General features: G+C 29.8%; 2 protein-coding genes across 3 annotated transcripts in view; one reads left to right on the top strand and one right to left on the bottom strand.

Annotated features, from left to right (window-relative positions):
• Top1 (topoisomerase 1) overlaps positions 1-5973 on the top strand; it is a gene marked incomplete in the record, with an annotated part of 21362 nt that extends 15389 nt beyond the window's left edge. The window contains 5 exon segments of the mRNA XM_067053433.1: positions 372-474; positions 2074-2222; positions 2294-2431; positions 2928-3274; positions 4984-5973. Coding sequence (XP_066909534.1) covers positions 372-474; positions 2074-2222; positions 2294-2431; positions 2928-3274; positions 4984-5086 — 840 coding nt within the window.
• An 18-nt stretch (positions 5974-5991) lies between these two features.
• The window catches only part of LOC106685728 (nucleolar transcription factor 1-A), a 28699-nt gene continuing 8756 nt past the window's right edge, over positions 5992-25934 (bottom strand). For both annotated transcript variants that reach the window (XM_014428560.3, XM_014428561.3), the window contains 11 exons: positions 24751-24852; positions 21615-21736; positions 21013-21115; positions 19801-19956; positions 18598-18692; positions 16002-16185; positions 13351-13563; positions 11986-12044; positions 11731-11896; positions 10653-10778; positions 5992-9161 (listed from right to left, as the gene is read on the bottom strand). In XM_014428560.3, the coding sequence (XP_014284046.1) occupies positions 9132-9161; positions 10653-10778; positions 11731-11896; positions 11986-12044; positions 13351-13563; positions 16002-16185; positions 18598-18692; positions 19801-19956; positions 21013-21115; positions 21615-21736; positions 24751-24852 (1356 nt within the window). In that variant the 3' untranslated portion in view covers positions 5992-9131. The remainder of the gene's footprint in view (positions 9162-10652; positions 10779-11730; positions 11897-11985; positions 12045-13350; positions 13564-16001; positions 16186-18597; positions 18693-19800; positions 19957-21012; positions 21116-21614; positions 21737-24750; positions 24853-25934) is intronic.

The raw sequence follows: 25934 nt of genomic DNA, 5'->3' as shown, positions 1-25934 counted from the left end.
TATATATTTCTACATAGTTTAGATTATTGGTTACTAACATTCACATGGTATGTGGTAAGCATTTTAACTTATTAAAGTCTATTCTTTAATTAATCTCTCTTTTCTCTTTTAAAGTTAAGAACTAGAAATTTTCTTCTGAATCGTATGTCTCTTTGTTAATGTTTTAATTCCTAACCCCATTCAAATTATATCAGAGTTACAGGTTCAGTATAATTTTTTTATTGTCTTTTTTTTTATGTTTTGTAGTTATGAAATTAAAATGGTATATGCATGGAACACAATGATTCCATTATTATAATTCGAATTTTATAATATTTAAAATTATTTTTAATAGTAATATCAATCAATGTTTTAATGTTGTGTGTTTTTAGTTGGCCTTGAGAGCAGGTAATGAGAAAGATGAAGACCAAGCCGACACTGTTGGTTGCTGTTCTCTGAGAGTTGAACATATTACACTTCACAATGAAAAAGATGGTAAGTGTAGCAGCAGAATTGATCTAGTATCTTCACACCGCTTTTTTAATTTTAACAGTCATTTATGTCTGTTAAAGCAACTTTGACTAGCCATGCTAGCCATGAGGGTACTCAACTCAGTTTTCTTTTAAGTTAACCACTTACTCTCATGGGTAAAATATATGTAATTATTGTATTGACTGCAGCCTGAATTAAAGAAATTCCTCAGAGATTGTAATGAAAAGTGCAGATGACATTTCATTCATACTGTTTATCTAGCCACTTATTATTCAGGCTCACTAAACACAAACTAATTTCTATTTATACTGATCCTAGCAGATGTTGATTTGATGAATGAACTTTAAACAGTGGTCAATTATTTGGGTGTCAGCTGGGTTGGATTTAGCTTCTCTGATTTGGTTATACACTAAAGTTTAAATTGTCCTCAGAAAGATAATTTTCTTAAGGAAAATGCCTGACTGACTACCCCCCTCGTTACTCTGAAGTAATGAAGAGGGAGCTTTTGAAATTTAACTCTGGCCCTGGATATCAGTTGAACATTTGGCTATTGGCTGTCGTTTCAAAGTTATATTTTATTTCTGAGTTAATTGATACCAACTTAGTATTAGGAATGGTAGGTACAAACTGACAGGCACATTATGTACTGGAGCACATTATGTACATTTTAAGACAGATTATGCCTATGATAATATAAATATTTTTCCATATCATAAGAGGTTAAAATTATGTTTAATTATGCATTTGTAAATACTTACCAGGAATTAAACAGTTTATCTTAAAATATACAACCTTGGGAAATTGATTGAATTTTTTTCTATTTATCTTATTTTTTAAACCGTTTTGTGAAATTAAGGGGCCCATTTTAATTATTTTTATTAGTTGATCATCAGTTTTTGTCATTCATTCACCACTTGAGCTGTTAAAGAGGTTAGGCTTACTGCAATAGTATGCACAAGTACTGTCGCACTGTCTCTGTTCTTATAGTATAACCACAACAGGAAACTAGGATTTCTTTTTTTGTTAGTAAGGAATAAATTGATATTTTTACTTCAATATCAGGTCTCCTTCCTTCCTCCCTCCCCAGTATTTGTTTAACTGCCTTGTCATAGAAAGTATATTCCTTTCTTCTCCCCCATCCCTATCATTAATCTTCTATTTTAAGTTCAACAGCTGCTTCACAATACATGAAAATGGCAACCTTAGCCATTTTAAAGTGTATTGTTTATATTGCTTATTTTTTTTTTATATCTAATGAAATATTATATTGGGTATTATTGTGTAGGCGAGGCCTTCTATTACTTGATGTCTGTCTTGATTTAAATAATGTATCTCTTAAGTAGCTCAAACAATGCCAATAGAGATATTGTAATCATTGTACTATGATTTTAAGTAATGTGAACATTATACTTAATTTGCTTTTATATATAATGGCAATAGGTATTATAGGTAATTTACTTAGTCCATATTTATGTTTTATTGATACTTCATAGAACTAAATGAAATAATCTATCAGTATATAAGCTATTAGAAATAAAAACTCAGTTAGTTAATATCTAGAACTTTTTGATTATTAATAGTAGATATTGTTGTTATCTTTAGGTAAGGAGTACGTTGTAGTTTTTGACTTTCTTGGTAAAGACTCGATCCGGTATTACAATGAAGTTCCCATTGAAAAGAGGGTTTTCAAGAACTTACAACTATTTATGGAAGGTAAAAAGGGAAGTGATGATCTCTTCGATAGACTAAATGTAAGTATCATTTGTTTCTTGTTTTTAAGTATGGTTCCTATTTTCTATATTTATTATTTTCTGTATTATAGACTAGCATTTTGAACAAACACCTGAACGAGCTGATGGAAGGATTAACAGCCAAGGTATTCCGTACTTATAATGCTTCTTGGACTTTGCAACAACAATTGAAGGAGCTTACGGATCCTAATTACACAGTTCCAGAGATGGTTAGTTCTCATATAACTTACTAGTTTTGTTTAATTTATTAATGGTGATATTAGTAAAAATTCTGTTATAAATGAAGTTTTAGAAACATTTCAGTTTAATGATTTTATTATTAGTAAGACTGTTTGTTATTTGATGATAAGAAGCATTGCGCTTATAAAGGATCCTCAGAAGTTTTGATAATACTATATGAGTAAATTAATATTAATTATCTGTGACCATGAATTATATAAGTTAGTCTAAAAAAGAATATTACTTTACAAGAGAAAAAGTGGCCTAATCCATTTATTGCCATAATTGACTGTAAACAGGATTATTTTGACAGGCCTAGTGCCTACCAGAATATTTGATAATTAGATTTGCGAAGGTACTAAACACCTTTGATTAGTGGATGCATTAAATGAACAAAAAACTAAACATTGGAGTTTTCATAATTTTGTGTATTTTGCCCCTTTGTTCTTATAATATATTATGTCTTCATTAATTGTTTTTTTAAAGGTTTTAGCTTACAACAGAGCTAATAGAGCTGTTGCCATTCTTTGTAACCATCAACGTTCTGTTCCAAAAACACATCAAAACTCTATGGAGAAGCTAAAAGAAAAGATAGCTGCCAAAAAAGATCAGATTGAAGAAGCTGAGAAACAGTATAAATATGCTAAGAAGGATGCAAAGAATGGTTCTGCAAAAGAGAGGATAGTCGCAGACAAGAAAAAAAAGGCACTTGATCGGTTACGAGAACAACTTACGAAGTTAGAAGTACAAGAGACTGACAGAGAAGAGAATAAGACCATAGCCCTCAGTACCTCCAAACTGAATTATCTTGACCCTAGGATATCAGTTGCTTGGTAATTATGATGTATTTATTATTTAATTGCAATTAATATACTGTTAATTATAGACATCTTAACATTTTTTGTTAATTGATTTGTATATTTTTCATAATTTGTTCCATCATGCCCTTTCCACCAAATTAGTAAAATAAAAACTGAGGGCAGTGTTTCTTTTGTAATTTTTTAATTAATTCACTTATTTATTTCTATATTAATTTGTCAATATTCAGACAAAAGTACTAGAAAGTTCAATTAAGTTTATTTGGATGTTATTTTACCCGGTAAAGAGTATAGAATTTTAAAAATGCACAGTAATTTCTGATGCAATGGAGAAATGTTTAATCGGCAGGGCAGGGGAGGAGTCATTAATGGAAAGAGGTACACTATCTGGTTTGGAGGGAGCGGTAATAGTTGTTAAATCAGATATGGATTTAAAACCTTAAAATCTTTTGATGAGGTCTTAAAGATATTGGCAAGTTATGTGTAGGGATTAGAGGTCATATTAAAGAGGTTGATAATTTTGTCTTGGAAAAGGAAAGTAAAATAAACTAGCACTGGTTTGATGAAAACATTTCCTAAACCAGGGGTTGCCCCAACAAGTCGATCACGAGGCCAATTTGAGTTGATCATTGATTGCTCACAATGTCTAGGGCGGAATTCCATGGACTTTGAAGCGATTGTTGAAGACAAAACTTTCAAGCTACAGTCTCAGACATATGCCATATGGATTAGAAGTTATTATCCATGTTGTTATATGAGTTTTTTGGCCCTTTAAATAATTATTGTTGTTGTTTATTACGTAGGTAGATAAACAGTATATCTGTATTTAAGTATGCTTTGTACTCAGTGAGCTATTGATAAGTTAGCAAAAAGTAAGTCATATTGTTCTTTCATGATACATTTTCCTGGCCCCCCCAAAAAAAAGCAATACTGGAATATTGATATCAAATTATAAGCCAAACTGTGCAGTTTTATAACAAATTTTTTGCAAATACAACCTATAAATTGTAGTTAATAAAAAAATTTAAGTACATTTTAAATTAGTAAAAATCTATGTTTATAAAGTGTTGGAAAATCGAATTTTTAAGTAACGCATGTACAGAATGCTGCTGTCAAAAGTTGGGTGGAAATTTATTTTCTTCATGAGGCTATATTTCAAAAACTTAATAAGTAATTTAGAAAATAAAAAATAGTTTTTAACATATATATTATTTATCTACCCATACCTCGCTGGAATGCACCTGATTCTGAAACAGTGTATAAACATAATACACATATCACACTCCTTCTTCCTCCTTAGACAACAAATCGATTGCCACACAATTATAAGATAAAAAGTTGATCTTATATACAGAAAAGTTGGGCACCTCTGGTCCAGACACTTACAAATAAAGAAAAGTCAAATAAAACGCTCATAATAATGCCAGTAAAAACAATGTTGATTAATATCTCAAACCTTAAGGAATGAAACATCTAAATTTTTCAAAAAAAGCAATTATACTTACTATTACTTTTCAAGATGGCTTTGACCTTATTTGTGGCATTGCTTTAATGAGTTTATATTTATAGCTGCTCAAATAGGATGTTACCCAAGAACTTTTCAAAGCTTCTAAAGGTTTTATATATATACAATGTTATACATAAAATATTAATAATGTTTAATTGAATGATAGTTTTTAATTTTTTTTTTTTTTTTTTTTTTTTTTTTTTTTTTTTTTTTTTAGGTGCAAAAAGTACAACGTACCAATTGAGAAAATTTATAACAAAACACAACGTGACAAATTCCGATGGGCTATTGACATGGCTGGTCCAGATTATGTTTTTTAACAATATGGATGTTCTCTTTGGTTTACTATTATACTGTGTAAAAATATGTTGTGTGTGTATATGCGTATATACACACACAAATTTATCATCTAAAAGTATTGAATTGTTTTTTGACTTTCTGTACAAGATTTATTTTTATGATAAAACGTCTTTCTGTCTAAGTTTATTGCCCCTCTATGGGGAGTCCTAGAATATTAATGTAAAAAAAAAAGAACAAAAAAATTTATATATATATATATTATCAGTGTGCAAGAAAATTTATGGAACATTCTGTGAAAAACCGGTGAGATTGGTAGATCAATCTGTTATGGTTTTGAAAGGCAATGATTTTGAGCCTTTGTATAGTGTGTTGTTCAATAATTCAATGTATAATGTAATTTTTAATTTTAAAAAATGTAATACTTATAGAGTGGCATTTTATACCTTTCAAATTCTCATCTGGGTAAAGTAGAGAAGTGTGTACTACATGGTAGTAGGATGTTATTTATAAAGTTTTATTATCTATTTATTGTTTTATTTATTGTGTCAAGATCCTCTAAGATAAGGATTGGATACGAATTTTGTTAAAAGTTTTATTTAGTTTTTTTTTTTTTAATTTATAATCGAAGTTGGAACTTGTACATAATTTATGTATGTATGTTAGAGTATATCCAACCTATCAATGCCTAGGAATATTTTAGTGTAAATTTTATTAGGAAATTTTTATATTATATATATGAAATTTACAGACATTGTAAAAATTAAAAAAAAAATTACTTAAAATTTAGATATTAAAGCACAATATATATTCTAAGTTAAAAAAAAGTAATAAGAAAGAAGTAAAATTGAATTGTATTTAATTAAAAGAAAGAAATTTCAAATAAAAAGAATTTGATTTATTTTACAGATTTAATGAACTTTATATATAACATAGCAGTCTTTTTTTTTTTTTTTTTTCCATGAACATTCTCATTTCCATTAACTATTCTATTACCTCTATGACTTTAAATTGTACTGGCTTAGAAATATTCACTAATAGTAGAAATTTTATTTTATAAAATTATCACTTTGCAAGGTCTTTCTGAATACCTCTAATACTCAATAACTGTAAAATTTCTTGTGTTTGATAATATTTCACTATGTGAGATAAACTTATGGAGGGAGGGGTTCTTATGATGTTTTAGAAGCAGAACGGCCCCCCATTGTGGGACAGCTCAGATAGATTTTGCTTGGTTTGATTTTTTCTGGTATTAAATTTGATCCCATCATGTTTCCCAAGGCCAAAGCCAAATTATTAAATTTTCCACTGACTGTTAGCCACTAGAGAACAGTCAAAATAGGCCTCATCTCATCTTCTAATATTGATACATATGTACTGGCTTTTGTTAATTGAACTGTTATAATATTGCACATAATTTTGACTTTCATTATAACTTTTCACACAAAATGTTGAGGTTTTAAATCTCTAGCAAAAACTATTTTTTTAAAAAATATATAATTTTTTCAGCTTCTTCATGATATTTATGGAGAGTAGACAGACCCATACTTTTATTATTGCTTATTAATGCCATGATCAAGAATGAGCCAGATTTAAAATGTATTGATACACAATAAACTAAACACAACTATTCAGTTCACATTTATAATTAAATGAAAGGTTTTACATATAATAACATTAATGAGGGGTAGGATTCACTCATTGAAGAGAATCTATTGAATGATAATATTTGTGCCATTGCTTATTTTTAGTATAGAAGGAAGCAATGTATAAGTTCTATACCTTAAGTTTTTTTTTGTAAACAAGCTAAAATTTTTATAAAAATAGAGATTATTGAATTTTAACAAATATAACAATACTTATATTTGTTAATCAGTCACAGTCATTGAGGTTCTTCATCAATTGTCCAGAAGTAAAATAAAATCTAAGTGATTTAGGCAAACATTTATCTTCTAGAATAAAAACATAAATAGCCCTTTTTTTGCTCTTTCTTCATCAGACTTTTCTGATAACAGTTCCTTTTTGGACACTTATTCAATAAATTTCTTGTTTTCTCTCCTTTATTCTCTAATAAAGTATTCAGACCAAATATTATTTTTTATAAACCCCACTTTCACTCCCTGAACTCTTAATAGAGAATTGCTGGATTGGGGTGAATCATTTGAATTTTTCAGAGAAGTTAACTCTTTCATAAGATATCTGATTTATCTGCCTTTTCTATTTTGAACAATCCTGAATAAGGGGACTGTTCTGTTCAAAACTGATCACCCTAAGAATACCATATTTCATGGCCGGTCGGCTAAAAATTATTTTTGGTTTACAATTGTCAATATTGAACCTTAGTAATTGAACACAAGATCAATAAATGTTAACCCTTTTCCCTCAGAATTTGATTTTTTAATTTTTGGGACCAAAATTACAAGTTTCCATTGGATGGTTTTCAAAACTCAACCATTTACTGATTTGTTTTAAAATGGCAGCCAAACAGAGATTTCTTTGCCCATATCTCAGACATTTAAGAAGATGGAGGAAAGATATAAATTATTTCAAAATAATAATACTCAGGCCTAAAAACAGAAAAGAAAAATACTGTCTCTAGTTTTTATCCAAAATAACTTGGCTTATTTTATTTAGATTGGGACCAGGTTACTTGAGGTAGATACTCGGAATTCTACATAACCATTGATGCTAACAAGGAACTTACAAAAGGAACAGCAAGAAAATGCTATCAGTATACTTCCCAAAGTTGCTTCTTTCAATTAAGACAGAAATCTTAAACAACATAATCTCACTACAAGTTTGGTTGGTTCGTTATTGCATATTTGGGTTCATTTAATAACAGGAAGAGTACTTGATTATATCTTAGCCCAACACTGCATAAACAATAGGCATGTCTTCCTAGAAACCTGAGTTATATTAATTCTAACTTTCATATAGCTGATTTTCATCCTGCTCAATAAGTATGGGAAGCCTGCCTTACAATTTTTAGGTTTACTTTTAGCACTGATTAGTAAGGAATGTAATTCTCTATGTATTAAAAGTAATGTTTGATCAACTCTATATTATAGTAGTAATAAAGAAAGTGTTAAGAAATAATTTTTTTTTAAAAGTATATGAAGATTATATTTCATTTAACAAAATTTCAATATTTCTATTCAAATTATGAATAATACCCATAGTGTCCTTTTACTTCAGAAAAAATTGATTATCAATAAAAAAATTTACTACTTAAAATACCAGATAACTGGATGAGAAGCTAAGGGTACAAGTGATAATTTTGTATGATTATTGATTATTCCACAATTTTGTCAATTATAAGCGTAAATTTTGCAGAGGCACTGGTAGAGAGAAATAACCCTCTAATTCAGAAAATTGCCACCTGTAGCAGGCTTCTCACTTCCCTATACATTATTTGAAATTTATCCTATTATTTAAAAATATGATAAGATAATAACATCAGATTAACTATTACATACCCCAACCTAATTAATAATTAAACAGATATATATACATAAAACAACAGGAGTTTCTAATGAAATTATATATTAAATTCTTTATACCAAGTAAAAGAAAATATTACAATACCTAAAAGTAACATTAATATTAAAATAACAATTAAATTTTAAGTGAAACTTACACTAGGTATGAATACAACCAATTATATACAATCTACTGAAACAAAAAACCTTTAATAATAAAATTATAATTCTAAACGGTGAAAATTTAAGACCCCTGAAATGGATACCATTTCATTCATTTATAGATTATAAATAATGATTCAGATTCTGAATCTTAAATTACAATTTACAAAGTTATTAACTGCAGTAATACAACAGTAAAGAAAGTCGTAACATATTTACATTGGCATGGAATATACATTTAAAATAACATTAAAAGTAAACAAATAAAATCACATTTTTACTTTTTATCTTCATTAAAGTCATCTTCAATTCTTATAAACAAATTCTTTAACAATTGCAGAATACTCTAGAAAAAGAATTAAAAAAATAATTTTAGATGTTCATAAGTAGGAGTATTCAACTCGTAGGTCAACTGTAGGAACAACTATCACGTAGAATCTTCACTGTTGTCATCAACCTAAAAAAAAATGTTAAATATTATTACGTTTAGTTCACACTATAGTAGAAAAGCAATGTAAAAATATCTCACTGTTGGTAAACAGTGATTAAAAATTAAGGTAAAAGAGAATTCTCTTTGTGTATCTATTCAGCTATCTATATGTTAAAATATTAAGAAAGTTCCAGACTCATATTTTATTTATTGCGATGTGTTCTAACTTAATCCCTCATAATAATCAATCCATTTTCTTAGCTATGCACAGTTGTAAAATAACTTGGACATTAGCATAATTTTACTTTTCCCATCATATTCTCAGTAAATAAGTAAATATTTTAATGAAAAGTTATTTTGGTCTGTTGAAACAATGGTTTCCAATAATTGTTTATGATTGCGTTAATATGCAATAATCTTTCAACATTATTTTTTGAAAAGGAGGGAGGCCATATTGCTTCTAAAAGATTATTGGGATCCTATTTAAGTATCGGTTGCTCCCGCTCTTCTAATGTCAATATTTTCAATTAAAAAAAAAAAGGAAACAACAAAAAATATCTAAGGTCTAAGAGACCAAAGAATACCAAGAAAAAGAATAAACCATTTGCTAAACAGAAATCAGAATTTTCCACAACTGACTCTAAAGATTGAAGATTAATCCCTTTTTCATTATAAGCCTTCTCATTCGACCGACTCTGAATGAACTCAAAATGATGATTTACCATAGTTACATGAACCATATCTGAAGTTACATTAGTGGAAACAGATGATTGAGAGGCGTATCATTTCCCAGATGCCCAGATTATTTAATGCCTGAGTATAGGTTAATCACCAGTATAACTAAGATAGGGAGAAGATTGTTGTTCTTGACATAGAAAGCGATGATTTTCATGTAATACTAATGATTAAGTACCATGAATGCTAATGTCCGGAAGCCAAGGATAGGTACCTCCTATATGTATGCCTACTTACACTTACCTGTGAATAGTTAGGATACAGTTAGTTGAGGATCTCTGGGAAAACATTTTTTAGAGATACTTGACTTTTTAAACTAATTATTTCAGTACAAATTGATAATCAAGGAAATGATCTGTGAGTTGTTAAATTAAAATTTATTATAATTATAAAAAATTAATAAATAAAAAATAATGGAAAAATCTTAACTGTAATCATCCAATCGGTTTTTCACCTAACTGAAACATTTTCCAAATTGGATGAGTCCCCTTTTTGAAATTAAGCTCATCATTTATACTTTTATAAAAATGTATCTGATTTTAAACATAGTTTAATAAAACTAAAGTTTTGAGTGATTGACAAAAGTACTTTTATTTCCAAAATAAGTTTACTGAATTACTTGACATATATTTTTATTGGTAAACACTTTTTTAAGTAAGACAGTAATATTAACTGTAAGCTCAATATTGACAAACTATTTTGACATCATGTTATTTTAATAGTCCTTTTTATTTTGTTTTCTGAATCTGAACCCCTAAGCCAATCCAATTAAAGACAACTTACATCACTGACAGTAGGTGACTCGGCTTCTTCCTCAACAACTTCATCATCTTCGTCCTCTGATGGAATCTCTTTTTTGCTCTTCTCTTTAATCGATGAATACAACTTCAACTCCTCTGGCTTCAAGCTCTACAAAACAGGGCATAAACAAAAAAAAATTGATAACAATTTATGGTGCTCCATGATTGGCTTAATCTATTATTTTAAAGAAAATACTAATCAGGAATGAGAAAGACATTTTAACTATTGCATCATCAGACTGGGAGAGTAGCATGTTATTTCTAGGGTCAATCTACTACAGGATCTCAGATTAGTTAAAAGAGAATAAATGATCATGTTCACCGTAATATTTATTATGTTCTAAAAAATGAGGAATAAAGATTTAAAAAAGAAATACTGAATGAAACCATAGGTGGTTTGAATAATTTGTAAAGTTAGGGGAATCAAAAGAGAGGATGAGAAGGATGGCGGCATAAGATTATCTGTTCAGAGCCCACGTACAACTTGGCAAATGTCAAACGTTTGTTCTAAAAAAAATATTTTGAGTGGCTGACCTTTGGAACATGATGAATTCATCAGTAACTGACCTGACAGGAAGCGTCTTCAGTTTGACAAAGTGCTTTTACAAACAGACTATGTTTAACCTATTTTAATGAAAACATAACACAACTTCACATTTCTTTCTCCCAGTGGTACAAATAAATGTATACTAGTTTTTTCACAACCTGATCTTGACAAGGCAACAGAGAGTTGTTTACCAGAAAAACAGTCTTCTCTTGAGTAGGCTCAAATATGCTTAAAAAATTGTCTTTGTGATCAATTTATAGTAACTGAAAATGATACTATAACAGAAAATCGTACTCTTCTAAAACTAAATGGTAAATGAGTGGAAATCATACGACAATAAAGCTTATTGTCTACAGTTTTCCACATTAATTGATACTTATGGTACTGCTAAGTTTAAATGGATAAAGCCTTCTTCAATAAATGTCCTACCTACAGTAAAAATATCAATTCTGACTAGTAGATCCTAAAAATTAAACAAAATCTTCAGCTTTACACATAAGTATAGGTAACAAACCTTGAGAAATGTTCGATAATTATTTACATATTCTTTCTTTGCATTCTCCAGTTTCTGTTCATAATTCCTCTTTTCCAAATCACTCAATAAAGACCAGGCTTTGATCGCTTTTTTCTCACTTAAGCCTTTCTTTAAATAATCATCTCTGAAAAGAATGAAAGGCTCCCTAAAATAAAACAAATAAACAATATTATTTCTTAAACATGAATTGTTATGGTTAAAATTAAAATATATTATTAGAAATAGGAAACTTACGCTGGAGTGGTAGGTGGCTCTAATGATAGAAGTTCCTCCTCAGTATATATTTTTGTTCTCTGAAATACAAATAACACTAATTGTAAAAAATAGAATTAGAATATAAAGCAACACAGTTTGTTATATGTAACACCATTCTAATAATCAAATAAGGTAAAACAAAAAGCTCAAAATTTTTTCAGGATCCTAAGAGCATTAATGCATACTATCTATCATAACTTATTTTATTACTGCTTTAAAGTATTAAAATAATTTGGAAGATGCAAGCTTCAAATTAAGACAAGATAGCATTTTGTACATGTGGTGTAGTACAACTGATTTATTTAAGTATGAAGTAGTTTAAGGGTACTCAACACTATTTTCACAAAGTCAAACTGATTAGAAACAGTGGAACCCTTGCACCAGCCATGACATTAACTTCCTAAGAAAAAATAGATTTCTAGAAGAAAAATAATTGACATTTTTTATTAGTGCATAAATCATTCAAGATGAGTTAGATTAATAACAGAATGAAAATTGAAAGATTGAAACATGTGTTGACTAAATGTTTGGGCATCATCTTCTTTAGCTGTTGAAGTAGACGGTCTTTTGGAGAGTTTATACAACCTTTACTAGTAGCTAAAAAGGGTATGAGTTCAGATTGTTAAGCTGGAGGGGGCTCATATACCTAGCATTGAAAGAGGAAAACTTTGACTTTCCACCAATCATGACAAATCTGTATTTAAGCCACAACAAACCATTTAATACAACTTTATGTGTGAACCATTGCTTCCCATTACACAACATAAAAAATATCTCATAATTTTTCTCATTGCATCACATCATAAGTATTAAATAGCAGAGGCCCTTCAAAAGTGCATTAGGTGGCAACAGATCCAGATCATACAAGAGAGATAATGTCCTAATGGCCCTGAGATAGGCAGGGATGTAGACCACACAAGTTGCAGAGAGTATCACCAGCAAAATGACTGAGTAGGCCACAGGCTCAGTTTGATCAGTTGAATCATTAGGAGAATAATAATAGGCAACTTCACTGGGTTCAATCGCTAAAACTGCAAATAAAATGTTCACATCTTCCTTTAAGAAGTGTAATCCTTTTTCCAACGATATGTTAGAACTTAAAACCTTAAAATTCTAAACAAACTTAAATTACTACAAAAAAAAGAAAAAAAAAAAAAAGAAATAAAAATGTTTAATAGAACCCTTTTTTGTTAAACCAACATACACCATGATGACAAAGAAACGCACACATTCATTGATCAATCACACACCAAGTTTTCTTATGTAATTCCCTACAGATAAAGAAAATAACTTAAGATAGAATATAAAAGTAAGAGCTAAATGATTGGAACAGTTCAAACTCACCTTATTTTTGTCAACTATTAATGAGTTTTCAGTTCCAGCTGGAGTTTTTTTAACAACTTCTAATGTTGTTTGCCTAAGTTTCTTTTTTGGATTGCCAGACACACCAGGTTTAAGTTTCTTCTTAGGTGCATTACTTGCCAACTCCTCCTCTCTCTTGTCTTCGGGTAGAGAATCAAGATAAGTAGCATACTCCAATTTGTAATTCTCAAGAAGCTAAAAAATTAATTTAAGAACAATGAACTAGAGATTACCTAATAAACGAACATTAATTATTTTTAGATATAGTAGGATTCAACATAATGCGATTAGAAGTAGACTAGTTAAGAGGGAGATATTTTTCTCCCAGAAAAGATTTTAAAAAATTTAATTAAATATTGATATATATTAGTATTAGATTTATGGAATCACATTCAAATTATGGTTTGACATTGTTTTCTATTTTTTTAATAGTTTAAATTTTATTCAGGGTGGAGGTTGTAGTTTTTTTTCTTATATTTACTGAACAGAAATCAAAATTTCATTTTCTACAACCCAAATAAACAAAACTAAAATGGCTTCAATATGTTGAGTACATTTTTTTCCATATCCCTCTACAATAGGCTCCTTCTGTATGTTGAACAGAAACTGGGTGATTATAAGGTGGGTCCTGGCCGTTTAGGTCTACTATTGATCAAATCTTCGCCCCGAGACAAATCTCTGAGAAGATGAAGGAATATCAGCAGACAACTTGGATGCTATTCAGTGATTTTTGGGCTGCCTACGATACAATCATAAGGAGCTATGAATGAACTGGGGCTTCCTAGTAAAATCACCTGATTAGTAAAATGCACAATGGTGAGCACAACCTGCCAAGTAAAATCCTGTGGATTATCAGAGCCTTTTGAAGTGGAATGTGGCCTAAGACAGGGTGACCCAATTGCTCCTCTCCTGCTTAATATCGCTCTACACGCGATCATAAATAGAGCAGGAATAAATCAGGAAGGAACGGTATTCACAAAGATGGTCCAAGTTCTAGCCTATGCAGACATCGTCATCAACAGTAGATCCCTGTAGAGCATTAGGGCTGCTTTCGAAGCGATAGATGTCAAAGCAAAAAGGAAGGGCCTGCATATTAATGGGAAAAAATCAAGATTATGCTGTTGGGTAAGAAGCCTCTGGACCAGAGGCAGAGTCGCCTTGTAATGGGCCCATATAATATCGAAGTGGTAAGAAGTTTTTCTTATCTTGGTTCTATTATCAATGAGAACCAGGATGAAGAAGAAGTGAAAAGCAGAATTGCTTCTATTATTATATGCTGGAAATAGATCTTATTTCTCCATTGTAAGGCTAACAAAAAGCAAACTTGTTAGCCTTACCACCAAGTTCACCGTGTACAAAACGTTGATAAGGCCAGTCGTCACATATGGTAGAGAAACTTGGACCCTAAGCAATAAAAACATTAACCTGCTAGACAGGTTTGAAAGAGTAATTCTGAGGAGAATCTTAGAACCTGTATGCGAGAATGGTAATTGGTGAAGAAGGAAAAATGGTGAACTTTTTGGGCTCTATAAGGGATGCAGCATCTCCTCATATACAGAGGCTTAAATGGCTTGGCCATGAAATAAGGATGAGCAAGGAAAGAGTGGTTCATAAACTGTACAGTCACGTTCTGGATGGTGTGTGGCAACGTGGCAACTAATTTTCAAATATTTTTCCCTTTTGGCTTAAGTTGAGTAAAGAGGTGGACCACATATGGTTCAATTCCCGGCTTAATGATCCTCAGACTCCTACATGTTGGGAACCATTGCACTAGCTGTACATTTATCATAAAAATTTGTTTATTGCTCCTTAGTCTACAAAATATGCTCAGTAGCAAAAAACAATTTTTTTATCTACACTTTAGCTATCACTCCCCCCATTCTCTCCTCTCCCTCCCTCTCCTCGATCTTCCAAGCTGTCTAGAATTTGCTTTTACAATTTATGGTAACCCCAAGTATTAACCAAGAGTGAACACATAAGAAATACTATCCGATACAACATAACAAAGTAAGTAAAATGGAATTAATTAATAAAAATAATTTATATTATACATTAAAGGTTAATTGTTGAGTCAGTATTCAGGCTTAGGTATAGACTTCGCTTACCCAAACCTGTCCACCAATTTCAGAAAAAACTGATGATTAGATGGGATTAGGTATTGAATAAAACTAACATAGAACTAGTTTAATCTAAGACCATGAAGGAACAGGAAATATGTATTTCTGCTACTAGAACAATCAAGTTTTGGTACTCTAAAGTTTAATCAGTTATTGATAATATTAATAATCAGTTATTGGTTAGTTTAAGTTAAATCAGACATTACTTGACTAATCCACTTGTCCTAAATATCTTCAAGTTTTTTTCTTCTCAAATTGTACTTATTTATTTATTTTTATTCTATTTGTTATCTAATAAACCAAATCTATCTTCTATATGGAAAAAATAAATTAACCCCTACTAACACTGACTGGGCCAGACTCTATGCCTAGCCTGCATTGTATTATAAGCCAATAAAAATATATTTATCTATCTAATATAATATTTTCCTTAAATAGTAATTAATTTTAATTTTTCCTCAAATAGGAAAGTATGCGTAGAGGTAAATTATTAATTTTATAAATAATAATACATACATGTTTCACTTTTTCAGCATATTCCTCCCTCTCAATTTTGGGTACTTCCTTCCACAACCTGGCTATCTCTTGTAAGCGCTGCTTAGGAGTCTCAAACTTTTCCTTGATGTTTGGGTCCTTCAACATCAAACGGGAGAACAAACTATAAGCAGAGTTTGGAGGCTTCTCAGGTTTACCTTCAACTCTGAAAGTGATTCACATAATGAAAATTATTCGAAAAAGTCACATATAATTTTTACAATTCTATCTTATTTATGAATCCATAAATCAATAGATTCATAGAGAGTAAACTTAAAAAAAAAACTATAAAGTTACTTCGACTAATCGTACAACTTTAATCGATATAATTAAGAAACATAAAGCAAGACACTAAACAACATTTACAACAGAACTTTCCACTTAAACTCTTTTTGAACACTATTAGAATATTGTACGAAAACTACTCAATGTACAAAAAAATTAAAAGAAAATGAACTGTAGGTAATTTTATCATCTTCATTTTAATATAAGATTGATTCATTTAATATAAATTATCTTTTGAGTGAAAATCCTACTTGCAAATCATAAGCCAATAAATTGTTAATTATTTCTTTTTTTAAGATGACTGATTTTTTTTATGAAAATATTGGACATCAGATTTGTGTTTAGCACCTCCTCACCCTAAAAATGAAGTGAACTTCTAAAAAACAATTACAAGATAGCTCTCCACTTGAAGCTCTTTTTGAACACCATTGGATTATTACAATATTAGACCAGACTATAGTGTAAAAACTAAACATTTTACAAAAAAATGAAAAGAGCATGAATTGTAGGTAATTTATTTTCTCCTCTTTATTTGAATATTGGATTACCTTTAATATAAAACACTTATTAGGAACCTTATTAGCAAAAAATAAATAAATAAAACTGATTTTTATTGCTTTTATTCAGATGATTTATCAAAATTGCAGAAAAGATTTGGGGATCTGATATATGTATTTAATAAAGTTTAAGTCAACTGTGATGACCCTGGGTAGTTTCCAAAGAATTTGGATGTACAGAGCCATAAATAATTTATTTTCCAACTTTTTTGAAACTGCCTCCTTTTATAGAAAACTCTAGCAGTTCATTGTAGAGGAATATTGAACATACAAAAAATGTAGCAAACTTTGTTAACTTTAAATATAAGAAGATGGTCAGGGTTGCGGTCAAAAAAAGAACAAATAGTGTAAAACTATTTTAATGTCCGAAGTTTAGCAGGGCTTCATCAGGGCTGTTCAAAGTGAAAGGTTGAACGGCCCTGATGAAGCCCTGCAAAGTGGGGCAAAACATCAGACATTAAAATAGTTATAAACTATTTGTTCTTTTTTTGACCGCAACAATCAACAATCAATAATATCTAAAAGAAATAAAATTCAAGAGGACAGAAGAAGGTTTAGGGCAGGAAATGCTGATCATTCCTTAATTACAAAATTACTCAGATTGCACTAACTCTTAAGAAACCTCAAAACAAGAATTGACAAGACTATTATACTTTATTTTGTTCTAACAAGAAAGAAATTTGGCAGATTGTCTTACAGGAAGAACAGATGAACTATAAATGTTTAAAAACAAAATATTGGTGGAGAATTTAGAAGGCTACGAAATAAAATCATTGAGCATGTACTCAGTAAATATAATGGAAGTTAAACTTGAACATTGTTAAGGTTAAAATAGGCAACATATACCTAAAAAGGTAATTAGTACTCAACTGAAGGACAAAAGTCTGAGGTGATAGACCAACAAGTCAGTGAGAGGGTAGCAACAGATCTGAGAGGCAGAAGTAGTTGAATGTGTTACATCATCTTAACAACCTTGATTCTGCAATGAGTGAGTTGACTAATTCATGGCGGCCACAAAGAATGAAAATTCTTCGCATGATACCCACTCTGTATGTATGCAATAGTGAAGTAGAGGGTAAACAAAAAACAACTAAAAGGTTTTGTTTTTCATGTCATGCAGTTTTTCAATTTCAGGGACTTTTTAAATATTGCTCGATTTAACTATCTTAAAGTTTCCTCTTCCTGTTTGAGCTAATATTTCAAAAGTGACAGCTTAAAAAGGGAAGAGGAGACTTTAAGATAGTTTAATCGAACTACATTTAAAAAGTGCCAGAAATTGAAAAACGGCATGAAACCCTCCTCTCCCGCCCTCAGTGGTAGCCTTACTTATCTAACTTTTCAAACAGATAATTATAGCGAGTAGGTTGGTCGATGGACAACATGTCACAATCTCCCAAGAAGAGATCATAACACAAAAAAAAGGCAATCCTTCCCCACCAAACCCGCCCTGCTAAGACCCCTGGGGAGCGACGGTCCTATATTACTTTTGAAATATTAACTTAAAACGGGAAGAGGAGACTTTAAGATAGTTTCATCGAGCAATATTTAAAAAGCGCCTGAAATTGAAAAACGGTGAATTGAAAATCTATCTTATCTAACCTTTAAGATTTTGGTTTTGATGAGACTAAGAGAAGTAAAGTTTAGTGATTATTGATTGCAGCAATGATTACTGACTGGATAAAATAAAAAATTTCAGTTCAATAAATCTTATCATAAATATGATTATAATTACATACCTGTCCAAGATTTCTTTTTCAGCTTTAGAGAGCACTGACTTATAAGGTGGCGCTTCAAAGTTTGGATTCTCAGCAGTATACAATTTGATTTCCTCCTTCAAAAAATAAATAAATAAACAATTGGTATTAATACAAAATTTATATTTAAAAAATATAGGTTAGTCATTCTATAAATATTTTAAAACAAATAAATGGCTTAGAATGGCTGACCAGCCTATAATCTGTACTCGTATTTGCATAAGGTGTTCACATAAGTAGCATTTTTTTTTTTTTTTTTTCTATGTGATGACCAGGATCAACAAACTTTCTTTAAAACTGTAATATTATGAATAATTTTGGGGAAAAAATACATACAATAAAAAGAAGTGGAGTAGAATGGTTTGGATATGTCAGCCCAATTAGCCCTCATCGAGACCCATGAAAATTTCTCGAGGCAATACCAGTAGAAGCTATTCAAGGAAGACCTCAATACAGCTATATTAGTTACATAACCAGATCGGACCAAGCAAAGGGAATGACTACATAAGACATGGCTACTCTAGTGTGACACAGGAAAAGATAGAGATCATGGATTGAAAATTGACGCTAAAAGGCACAAAGAGAAAGTTAAATAAGAAGGATTAAAAATGGACTTTACTTTTACATCATACATGACGTACTATCCTATGGGTTGTGCATATCATGCTGCCTCCTTAAAAAAATCTGAGTAAACAAAAGATTATTTAAAAATTTATTTTTGAGTCGATACAATATTGATCTAATTAAGTTAAAGAAAAGTCAATATAACACAATAATGTTATACATGGGATGATTAGTTCAACCTATTTTAAAAATTTTTACAGGAGATAAAAAAAATTGCTTTGTATACTGGAGTTTTATACTCTTGGTGAATTATGCTTTGCTAGATGATGTAATGCATTGAGAAAATGTGAAAATAAAGTAAAAACATTACGTAAAGAAAGTGGATTGAACCAATTTTAAATCCGTAATATATGCAATGAACAATATAATGGTTGTATTGTATATATTTAGGACCATTCTTACAGGTATCCCATAAACTTTATTAATATTTTAACAGTGTTCTACTCCCAAAAAAAAAAAAAACTTGAATGTAATTTGTGAAACCTCCATTAAACACATCAGCTAAAATTTAATGAGAACCTGTAAGGACTGCCTTAGCTAATAGATATTCATCACAGTTACCAGGTACTTAATTTCCGCCTCATGAGCCCAGCGGATCCAGGGCATCTTCTTCCTGTTACTCATATCCTTCCATTTTTCCTTGCATTCAGCTAAAAAGTCTGCAGGCACAGGTAAGTCCTCTTCTTTTAAACGTTTTAGTTTATCTTGATAAAACATCTATAAAACAGAAAAAAAAACACCCAAAATTTTAATGGAACTGAAAATTAAAATCTTTTATTCAACAATATCTATGAAAAACATTGAATAGAACCCAAAGTTTGAAATGAGAAGAGAGTTCAAAATTAAAAAAAGCTATGGTTATTCTAAAAGAATTAGGTCTTAGAAAAGAAGTAAGCCATGATATCTTGAATGTTTATGTAAACAGCTAAAACACTTAAAATTAATTTCATATAGGATCTACTCATTTTATACCATAGAAGTGAGGCCAAGGTGGTTAGGTGCATAATAATAAAATCTAAAATAAAATTAACTTTTTAAGGTTAATTATTGAGCCCAACAACTGCACAAGTCTTGATCGTTATTTATGGCACAGAGGTAATTTTAAAAAAATTATTAAAAATTGTATGATCCATACCTATATTTATGTGATTTAATTATTTCATATTATTCTGGTTTCAACATGTTGCGAGAAAATGATACATCATGTGTCTCTGGTCATTTCACATTTTTTTGTTTTAATTAGATGTTGGAGAACATTCAAACTGAAATATTAGTGAAATTTACCAGACTGTAGAAATCAATGAAATATTTGAAATTTCTCCTGAGTAAACAATTTTTTTTTTCAAATATAATTTGTTCTAAAGAACTATTTAAATCCCGTTGGCTTTGCAAACTTTTTTTTAATGTCCAGTCATATCTAATTCCTCTGAAAAGCAGTCAGCTAAACAAATTAAACGTGATTGGACGGACTGAAAGGCTCGAACTGAGAGAATCCTAATGCTAGACTTATCACAAACCTTATACTTTCAGATACACACACTGGTTCCTTGTTAGGTTTGTTAAAAAAAAGGGAAATGCTGCTGTTAGAAAAAGATCCAAAAATATACTTTAGGTCACAAATAAATTGAGCTACCAGATTGGCTAAGTGGGGAAGAAATAAATACTGCATCTATTACAAATACTTTTGCCCAATGCTCAGAATGCCGACAACACCTATTTCATTTTATAAAGTTTAATTGTATATTTATAAAATTAAATAAAAAAAAATCAAACCTTGAATGGGGTTACTGGCTTCAGCGGTCCAGATACCATCACTTTATCTTTCTTCACTTTAGAACTTTTCTTGATCTGCATAGCTTCTAAAGGATGCTCCTCACTGAAAAAATAACATGAATTTAATGAAAGTAATTGCTTGAATAGTGGCACATCTGACAAAAAAAAAAAGTTTTGGTTTTATTTAGAAATGTATGTGTTCCAAATAATATTACAGCAGAGAGGGATTTCTTTATCTGCTATGGTCCCTCTACAGACTATTAGTTTTATTAAGTTAGTAGGGTTGTAAAAACCTAACCACTGTCTACGACACAATCTATAAAATATGTCAAATATAAAATAAAATGATGAGTTAAATATTGACTGTGAATTATATATGAGGAGAAGATGATAGAGGATGCGGTCAGCGAACAAAACAAATATATATGTGTGTTCTTCACAGACCACACTCCCAACCATCTTCTCATTTAAAATAAACAATTTTTTATTTGTTAGATATGCTACTATTCAAGAAAAGCAGCGATATTAGTAAACTTCACCGAACTAATATCTAAACCCATTATAATAGAAGAAATGTAAAGATAGTTAAATAAGTAACTTACAGGAATTTCTGCATTTTTCCATTATATTCTTCTCTCATTGCAATAGCTAATTGTTTGTACTTTTCCCTCTTATTTTCAGAAAGTGTATGAAATTTTTCAGCCATGATTTTTGAAAGTTTACTCTAAAATAAAAAAATAAAAAATCTTAAAAGAATTGGTATAGTGAATAGAAGTTATTATACTATAACTTTATAAATAATGAACTTAACAAAATATGAAAGACTGGATCTGAATTGGATCATAAGTAAGAATATGAACACAAAAGAATAAGAAGAGTGTGATGTCATATTTAATAAAGCAAAATGTTTATGCAAGTGTATATATTTGAAAATTAAAAAAAAAAATAATAATTCTGATTGAACTACATTTCATCAAAATATTTTGATTTCAAATTCACTGAAATAGAACATCAAATTTAAATTACATTTACAACAATAAAATTAATTTATAAGAAATCTAACTGTAGTGTTGTAGTTTCTTCAATACTAAGCTTAATACAAACTGTATGTGTGCATGAACCATTGAGACTATGCTGACCAGTAAGAAATTTTGAGGTTTCTGATTCTGGCCAGAAAAAAGGTTGTCTATTGTTCAGTAGGTCATGCATCATAGTTTCAAAAACAAACATTTCTTATTCCTCTTCACTACTGTTATTTACCTTCAACAATTATATTTATGTAGGAAGATTAGTAGTCGGCCGTATGTAAGTAGTAGATTGTAGGAAGATAGTCAGGGTAGCAGTCAGGAAAGGTACAGGATAGTAAGAAAAAAAAAATGTTTATTGGTCACCAAGATATAACAAAACAATTAGAATATAAATAGAAAGAGAGTAAGAAGTTTTATAAAAAAGAAAGAATTTAAGTTAAGAAAATATAAATATTGATGAAGAGTAAAACTAAGTAATAATAGATACAGTAATTAGTGATAGAATTGTAAATAGAGAACTAGAGAAATGGATAATCTATAAAACAATACTTATCAGAAGTAGTTACAAACATTGTAAAAATTAAAACTAAGATTGGTGAAATAAATGTGGTATAAGTAAGGTGTGCTAATAGATAAGAAGTGTAGGTGAACGGATAAGTAAAGGAATAAAAAGAGGTAATAGAGGAAAATAATAAAGATACATACCTGGTGACCTGGAGGTTTAAAAGTGAGGAGGTCGGAGAAGGTATGAGTGGGAGGCATAAGATACCCCACCATAGACAACTTTCTAACAGGATTCAACTTTTTTTTTTGTTTGTTTTTTTAAACCGACAAAATCAAATGTCTAATGTTATAACAGGTGAATAAAACAACAAGGAGTGTCGACAATACTTAAGACATCGAGGACAAAAATAGAGAGAAAAACATGTAATATAGCTTAAAAAATAATAAGTAGATAGAAGGAAAAGAGTATTAAGTAGAGAGTGGGGTAGAGTAGAAATAGTAATGTCTGAGTTAATTGAGTTTGATGGGGACTGAGAAAAATGTTGAAGTTGGTTGAGAAATATTAAGTGAAGGAGGTAATATGGTTCTAGGGTTGGTGTGTGATTCCAGAAGTTTCTCTGTCACATTGAGGATGTGGATATAAGGAAATGATCTGTACGACAACAATCTTGAAGTAGGATAAGAAATATTAAGTGAAGGAGGTAATATGGTTGTAGGGTTGGTGATTCCAGAAGTTTCTCTGTCACATTGAGGATGTGGATATAAGGAAAAGATCTATTGTTTGCCACAATAACATACAGAAATGATAAACATAAATAAAATAGGAGTTTGTTACATTTTTGATTATTATTAGGATCTTGTGGAGGCTACTACGATTTATAAGTTTGATCAGTATAATATGAATTAATTTCTAGCGATAAAACTAATAATTCAGTTAACCAAATACTAAAATGAAAATAAAGTAAAAAAATTAAAATAAACAAATAATAATAATGTAGAAGAAGGGAGTTGTAAGTAAGCAGGATTTGTTTAATGCATGGTTTGTTAGCTGGGTGGTATTGAGGTTGTGATAAAGAAATGGATATATGGATGGGATCTATAATCTATATTTATAATTTCTTAACTTAAGGTGTTTCCTTCTTTTTAATACAATTTTTATATAACTTATTACTCCCTTTCTATTTATATTCTAATTGTTTTACCATATCTTATAATATTTGTATCTTGTTCTCATTTAACCCTAATAAAGCCCTGCGAAGAGGGGAGAAATATTAGTTACCAATAAACTTTTTTTTTTCCTATTTTGTACCTCTATTGACAGCCTCCCAGAATATCTTCCAAGTTATATTTATGGTTTAAAAAATATTTAAAAAAATAAAAATTGAAAGCATTGAAATATTTTGAACTAAAAACAAATACAACTATACAAAAAAGGCACAACACAACCACCTATTTAACTATGCTAGCACTGCCCTTCCCAATAACAACAAACTAATTGTAAAATGTTTTGAAGATGAAAAATACAAATTCCAAATTAAACCATATCAACTGAATCAAGTTATATCGTTTAACTCCAAAAGTAATTTTAATATTATTAATTTATAATTTTTTTTTTTTTTTTTTACAGATTTTCACCATTGATTGGAAAATATTTACACCAATAATACACAATTTCCAGATTCCCAAGGACTCCAATAGACAGTTAAACAAAAATTTGGAGTTTATAAAGTGATTTTAGAAATTATCTTCATTTGGATAGATAGATAATTAAATTATGACTTTCCATTAAGTGATTAGTTAATGTTTATTATTGTCATTATTGCACAAATTGCATTGTACTTTTGTCAGAATAAAATCATCTTAAGAAAACAATCTCAGACATATATCTATACCTCAGAGGTAAAAGATAGGTCATCACATTTACTATATTGGGTAATAAAAGACAAAACATAATTTTTTCCTTGAAAAATTTTACTGATTCTTAACCATTTTATCATTTATTATTTATAAAAATATGCAGTTTTGGATTTCAAGCTTCAGCACCGAAAAGAGAATAAAAATTACATAAAGATCAATGATAGATCATAAATAGATAGACAATAAATAAATCAAAAAGAAAATAAATGAAATAATTTAGCTGGTATTTTAAATAAATAAAAGAATGTGGCTGATATTTTAAAAAATAGCAGGCAAAGTCGATTATTACCATTTCTAGATTAGGATACTTTTTTGCAAATTTCTTCTTTTTGTCCATATAAAACAGCATGAATGAAGTCAGTGGTCTCTTAGGCATCCCTGGATGACGATTCTGGAATCATAGTGACCATAAACTATAAAATAATTATTAACAAAATTTTTTAAAAAAATTATTACCACCCAATCACCCTTGGATTATTGGGTGGAGCATGTAATAAAGATATATATATTATAACTTTTTAAATTTGTCTAGTAATTAATTTCATAATATACATAGTCAGTTGGTCTCAGACTTCCTTAGAGTGTGCATGTACTGTGGTATGATAAGAGGACTTTTATTCTGTAATTCATTTTATTTGATTTTATTTTGGTTATTTGATGCCATCGGGCAATGAATTAAATGATTCACCCATGTTCTATTATGTAGACCAACATACAGAGGAATTCAATTCGAAAAAAAAAAAAAGAATCTACAAATTCATAAGACTCACTTCAATCCCAACCACAAGCTACATAAGTGGGAAAATACTATCAGGAAATTACTCCTCTAAAAATAAAATTAGCAATAGATTTAATCATATAGTTGACCTCTCAATTGGTAAAGCTATAGTACTAATGTTAACAACAACCTCGATGTAATTCAATCCAATTCAATTAAAATAGCACCAATATTTCTACACAATGCTACTAGTTATAAACTTAAACAAAAAAAAGGAAGGTTCTCCACAGGATAACCGAAGAGGAATTAAAGACTGAGTTAGAATCAAATCAATTTGAAGTTGTATAAGTATGCAGAAAACTGGAAAAAAAAACAAACAAAAAAAAAACCCTACTCCTCTCTATTAGTATCTCTACTCTATTAGTATTACTATCTATTAAAATAATGAAAAGGTTTAAGATATTTTTAATCTTAAAAATTCATTTTATAAAATAATTATAGTAGAACCTAAAAAAAAAAAACCACTAATATTCCTCAGAGATATTGTCATTTAAAATCCAAGTGTATTAAGTGCAAGAGTAAACATCATTTCAGTAAATACCTATTAAAGTTTACAGATGAGTCATTTAGTGTAAACTGTTAGTAAAAACTACCTCATGCAGTTAAGGGATGTACATATTGTCAAACCATAAAAAATAAAATAAATCCACCTCCTGAACCAAGAACTCTTATACCTGATAATAATTCAAATAGAC

Source organism: Halyomorpha halys, unplaced genomic scaffold (genome assembly GCF_000696795.3).
Source record: "Halyomorpha halys isolate HHAL.00 unplaced genomic scaffold, Hhal_1.1 Scaffold726.1, whole genome shotgun sequence".
Classification (NCBI taxonomy): Eukaryota; Metazoa; Arthropoda; class Insecta; order Hemiptera; family Pentatomidae; genus Halyomorpha; species Halyomorpha halys.
Note: the sequence above shows the minus strand (reverse complement) of the source record. Positions and strands in the feature narration are given on the sequence as shown.